The following is a 6,000-nucleotide window of genomic DNA, read 5'->3' as shown; positions in this document are numbered from 1 at the left end:
GATGAGAGGCTCAGCTGGTGGGCGGGGCAGCTTGGCTTTTCTCCGCAGAGGTGTCCCGGCTCTCCCGCCCCCCCACACACAGACCCCACCTTCCCCCAGCTGGGACCTGACGACTCCCACCTCCTGCCCCCTCCCCAGTCAACCCACCGAGCAGCCCAGCCCAACAAAGACAGAGGAAAGGCAAAGCAGAAAACTGGTTGTTAAAATGATTGTAAACCCACCACTGGTTGCTTCCAAAGGCCGTTCACTCACTCTCCCGCCCAAACTGCTCCTTTTATAAGTTCCCTGACCCCGCCCAGCTCTTGCAGCTGTTCCTGGACTGCGCATGCATGGAGAGGGGGAGGGGGAGAAGCCCGGCTATAGTGTGCGTCTCCACAGAGACAGCTCTGCGTGCCACCTGTGGCACGCGTGCCATAGGTTCACCACCCCTGGTCTAGACTCAAGCCCCTTTTGGTTTTTTGAATTCATATAGTTGCCCTTCTCATTTGCATGTTCCCCTGTATTTTAGAAATTCCTTAATACAATAAGAAATTGCTTAAAGCTACAGGAGGCTATAACAACAGCAATAGCACTTAGCTTTATAAATTGCTTCACAGTGCTTTATAGCACTTTCTAAATGTTTTACAGTGTCCGCATATCTCTCCTAATAATCTGGGTCCTCATTTTACCAACCTTAGAAGGATGGAAGGCTGGGTCAACCTTGAGCCAGTGAGGACTGAACTCCTGGCAGGTGAGCTGAATTAGCCTGCAATACTGCATTCTAACCATTGCGCCACCATGGCTCAATGCCAAGAGATGGGTAAGAAGTGCATGCATGCTGGCAGATGGTGTGAGTAATGCTACCCACTGGGGATGGAAAGTGTTACCTTAATTTGAGCCCTCGCCATGAGTCCTTTCTTCACATTCAACATCTTGCAGTTCTATGATTTCTATTTTAGAGTTCCTCCTCTCACACCGGACATTAAATGGCACGTGAGGATCCTCAAATTGTCCATGCTCAGCTTCATGGTGTCTCTCATAGGCTGGAAAGCTTCCTCCATGAGGATTGTGGCTGTGCCCAGCAGGATGTACAGCTACAGTAACTGAAGCTGAGGCAGTCACAGTAGTGATAGGCTGGCAACATGATGGCACAGAAGAGCCTGTGGCAGTGAAGGCTGGATTTCTGATGTTCTGAGAACGAGTTCTCTGACCAGAGCAATCCCTGTTACTAGAACAGGAATGCCCTTTAGTAAAAGTTTCAAAGGCATCTCTACGTGGCCGGTAAGGGGGTGGTTGAAGTCTTTCCCTTGGTTCTCTTTTCAACTTCTTGCTCTTATGCCATGTTTGTTGGATTCCAGGGTCTTGATTAGAGTGTACCTTTGGGCTTGATGGATAATAGCTTGATTCTGGTTGGATCACCTGGGAGGGGGGAAAAAAGGCAGGGAAACCTTTGAGCAATATTGTGAACCAAACGCTTTTATCTGGTTCATGAAATAGTTATTGTTGCATTAATTAAATGTGCTTTGCCACAGCAAATCTGACAAAGTTACTTAGAAGCCTGGGTGCATTCTTGCTCTATAGTAGCCCTTTTACTTCATAACAAGCAATAAAGGGCACCATCGCAGTGAAACAAAAGTTCGTGCATACATCCACGGAATTACTTTCCAAAACTTTATTCAAGTGTGCGCATGTGCGTACATGAGCACATGCGCAGAACAGGGTTTGACTGAAGAGTGGAGCCAAGGCAAGATATGCACCTACCCTGCATATTTGAATTGATTGGTTGAACTTTTTTAGTCCCACTTTTTTTTTTTTTTTTGGACTGCACATGGCAGAGGACTGGGAGCCGCAGGAGACAGCTGAAAGAGCCGCATGCAGCTCCGGAGCCGCAGGTTGCAGACCTGTGTTCAAGTGTGTTCTCATTAATCCGCTTAAGTACAGTTTCTCCTTTTGCAAAAAAAGTGGAATGGAAACATTTTCTCGTGTGGCTCCATAAGCAAACACTTGATTTTTTGGCAAGTGATAGAGTTCAAGTAGCTTTAATGAGATGGCACATTTAACTGATGAGTGATTTTTTTTAAGCATGTAGAATACAGAATCCTTTTAAATTAAACACATTTGATCTAAAAGGGTATCTCTACTCAGGGCATCCACAGGTGGGGTCAGTAATATCAAAATGGCACAGCCAGACAACCCAACTCCTTTTTAATGTATGTTGTTCTCATGTAAACGGGTGGGCCTTCAATTGCCCTGTCACGCCTGCTATTTTGATCCTTTTGATTTCTCCCTCACCACCATGGATGCCCCGGATTCTACTTCTTATTGTAATGGCTCTAATTACCTATTCTTCATCTCAGAAGCAGCACTGGAAGCAAAGCAGAAGAAAAGAATCCCTTTTTACTTCCTAGTTTAGCTTGTTCAAAGATAAATATGAATTGGACACGGTTTGGAAAAAACACTTTGATAAATATTCATCACTTGTGTCAACTTATATCCAGCTAGATTTTTTTTATTTTTGTTCCTGCCCCCTTACATGCAAAGGCTACTTAAGAGAACCTGGCAAAAGTCGATTTTTTACTTAGAAATTATCTCAACCAAACTAGGCCAACCCACTTGCGTACTCAAATCTCTGTATCAGAAGAAATTATACAAATTAAACCATTCATTTAGCACTGGACTATTCTAACACTTCACTTTCTTTCCTTTATTCAGTTGAATTTTGTGATAAGTACAGTAAAAATACAACTAAAGGACAGATGAAAGTAGATTTTGTATTTATTACCATTTTTTGTGTTCTGGAGATGAGATTACGAACACATGCTTTGGTCATTAATCATCTCCTTCACTTACAATCAATTACTGTTTTTTGTACCACTTATAGTCACATGAAATTTATAAACAGGTGTTACCTAACAATGTCCCTTGTTTAAAGATTTATAATTTAGTATTTTTAATTGTGATCATTTTCTATTTTACTCTATCATAAGTATTCTTTCCTGAAATAAATTGATTCCCTACTTCAGGATTATTTTTAACAATAAATATATGGGATCAGTGGTACAATAAATTAAATACCAAAATGGGATTTCAGTTACTCACCGTGGATTTGGCAAACACTGGACTTTCAGTTGCTTCAACAATGACTTGATGGACTGGGGCCCCAGTTCTCTGAGGGCCCTCATATTGATGTAGTTCCTCACTGATTCCTGATACTGTTGTCTGAGAACTGTATTCAGAATCAGATGTATCTGAGCCATTTTGACCATGAGTCGGTGGAACAGCAAACCTCACAATGCTTGGGGGAGGTTCAGAAGAAGGGGTAGGTAGTCTTCTCCTTCCATCAGCTGGAGAAACCTGAAGGTAACATTTTTAAAGCTCTTAGTAGTAGATCAATAAAAGCCTCAGGCATATTCTTAAGCTTGGAGAAATACCCACGATCAGTCTTTGAAGAACTACAGATAAATTGTGTCGAGTGTCATTTTCCACTTAATAATCCTTGATGAACAGTGCAGGAGCCAGATTTGACACACTGTAATTTAAATTGTGTTACTGCACAATACATGGGTTGCTGTTATGAAGTAAACGGGTTCCAATTATTGTAACCCCACACGCTTCTGTGACATTCTGTAGCATAATTCTGAAGTATCTTCCACAACATACATCTTTACATTCAACTCCTATTCAGTCCACTGAAAGATCAGCTGATCTGTCTTCTAATACTTTTTCATACAGGACTTGTTCTCTCCCGACATTTTTTCTACCTTCACTCTTGTTGCTTTCCCTTATTTCCTTTTCTCCCATCATTCACTAATTTTCATAGTCTCTCAGCATTATACCGTATGAACCTGCTAATTGGTCAGATGCCAACAATATGGTAATCTGGACAATAATCAGCAGTTTAGGTTCCTAAATTAATAGAGTGGTATAAGTATGCTTGGCCACTGATTGCACTTGTGGCATTTGGTCAACATTTACCAGAATTGACCCAAACTGTCTTTGCCACTAATAGGGGATGAATCGCTATGTAAAAGCCTCAACTGAATAAAGCCATAAAAGGAAGTTAAAGAGTGTCTATGGATCCATTTGGCATGTGTGTTTTGGAATGTAAAAAAACAGTGAGGGAGGGGGAGCGAGGGAAAGAAAAGAAGGAAGGAAGATGTCTATGAAACAAAGAGGAAATAATCTGAATGAAAGTGGTCTCATTTTTAGACTGGAGCCAATGAATACATGTATGACAGTAAAGGTGTAGGTTCAGTTATGAAAAAAGGGCTAAAATATGTGTCAAAAATATGAATTTCTACCATATAGTAATTCTGGTTAAGTATGAAAAAAGGAATTCAGAGATTGGGATCTTCACTATAACATTATAATGAACAGTAAAAATTTATGGAAAAATTCTGAAAAAATAGGATTTGAGGGGAAAAGTTCTGTTGGTGTTATGAAAGGATGAATGGGAATGAGACACGATAGTTTCAAAAATAGTTATCAGAGCTTTAAAAAACCTAAGAATTAATTAGAATGGTGATTCTTCCATGCATACACGCTTTTTAAAAAGTCTGCTGTTTCAAGTACCTGGTTTAAGTACATAATTTGTGTTTAGAAGAATGCTACCTGAAACACCTCTATGGATACTGCATGCAGTACATTACTTTTCAACCAGGCATGCTGGTATCCCAGCAGCTGTCTTCTGGGCCTGCAACCGATCAAACTTGATGTCATCATCTGTGCTTCTCTTGCCCCCAAAAAATGTTTCAGAAGAAAGGAAAAAAATGTGAAGATGGCAGCAACAAACCTCCTAAGAAGTAGCTGCAAGTGCTGGAATGAAGTCGACCCTGATTAACAGCAATCAATTGGGGACACTAACTATGATGTATAGAGGACTTTAATAGATGTATTTTTATGCTTTGTTAAATTTTGTATTAATTGTCTTTCCACCCTCTTTCCAGTGTTCTGTTTTTGAAAAAGGGGCACACAAATGGAAGATAGCAATAGCTGGGCCATAAAATAATATTTCTGATATCCAATCACAAATTGTTGACAAAAGTTCTCTTTCAGAATCAATTTTTCTACATCACAAAAGTTAGATCTGTAAAATGAATTAAGTTTTGGATTTTGAATTATGTCTCAAAGTTCCAAATATTATAAAGCAATATAATTTAAAATGGTAAAAGTACAAAATATGTGTCATTATAATAAAACCTCAGGGGAAAAACAATTTCTGACAACCGTAATACTGACCTCAGGATATGGTCCAAATAGGGAAAGGAGAACAGGAAGCAGTACCAATCCATTCAAAGCGCCCAAGATAGTTAAAATTGCCAAAACAGCAAAGAAATACCTGAAAATTTTAAGATATAAACAGTTACAATCAGAAAGCGTGTTGAGTACTAAAAACAGAAAACAAGACAGATAATATACTTTCATTAAATATTCAAGCAAGCATGCTAATATAACATTCATTTTTTCCTATTTAATGAATAAACTCAGCATGCAATTTTGTGTTGTTTTTTTTACCTTTTGGATTAGAGAGTTCTACATTCCACAACCAAAGTGTTAGTTCAAAAAAGGAAAGAAAAAAAAAGTTTGTTAATTTGCCAGAATCTTGCAGCATGTAATGTTATTTATGAATGTGTTACACAAACACAAAAATATGGAATGCAAACTGAATGACTGAAAGGATTGAAAGCACAAATACAATGAAAGAGGCCCTCCATTAGTGAAAATCCAGCAGAAGCAAACAAATGAAGTGAAGGGTGTAGAATTTAAACAATTTAGCCTAGAAGGAGAAAGAAGTCCACTTCTCCCAGCAACTAATCCAGTGTGAAATGCTCCTGCATCTAACAGCAAAATCTCTAATTAAATCTCTAGTATATCAGGTAAGGCTTTCCCTTGCCATTCATTAATCATAACTTTCCGCCTTGAATTCTGTGAGCTCCACTTTTACCAAATAGCTCAAGTTGCAACCTTTTTAAACACAGGAACCCGGCTTTTGCAAAGAAAATGCAAGCCATTCTGTGGTAA

General features: G+C 39.5%; 1 protein-coding gene across 1 annotated transcript in view; it reads right to left on the bottom strand.

Moving 5' to 3' along the window:
• Positions 1–867: 867 nt before the first annotated feature.
• PTCH1 (patched 1) overlaps positions 868–6,000 on the bottom strand; it is a gene marked incomplete at its 3' end in the record, with an annotated part of 53,182 nt that continues 48,049 nt past the window's right edge. The window contains exons 19-21 of the mRNA XM_081318871.1: positions 5,218–5,317; positions 3,079–3,333; positions 868–1,398 (exon numbers count right to left, since the gene is read on the bottom strand). Of these exons, the coding sequence (XP_081174997.1) occupies positions 868–1,398; positions 3,079–3,333; positions 5,218–5,317 (886 nt within the window). The remainder of the gene's footprint in view (positions 1,399–3,078; positions 3,334–5,217; positions 5,318–6,000) is intronic.

This window comes from Vipera berus, assembly GCF_964194415.1.
Source record: "Vipera berus genome assembly, chromosome: 2".
Taxonomy (NCBI): Eukaryota; Metazoa; Chordata; class Lepidosauria; order Squamata; family Viperidae; genus Vipera; species Vipera berus.
The sequence above is the reverse complement of the archived record's forward strand: the minus strand, read 5'-3'. Positions and strand labels throughout refer to the sequence as shown.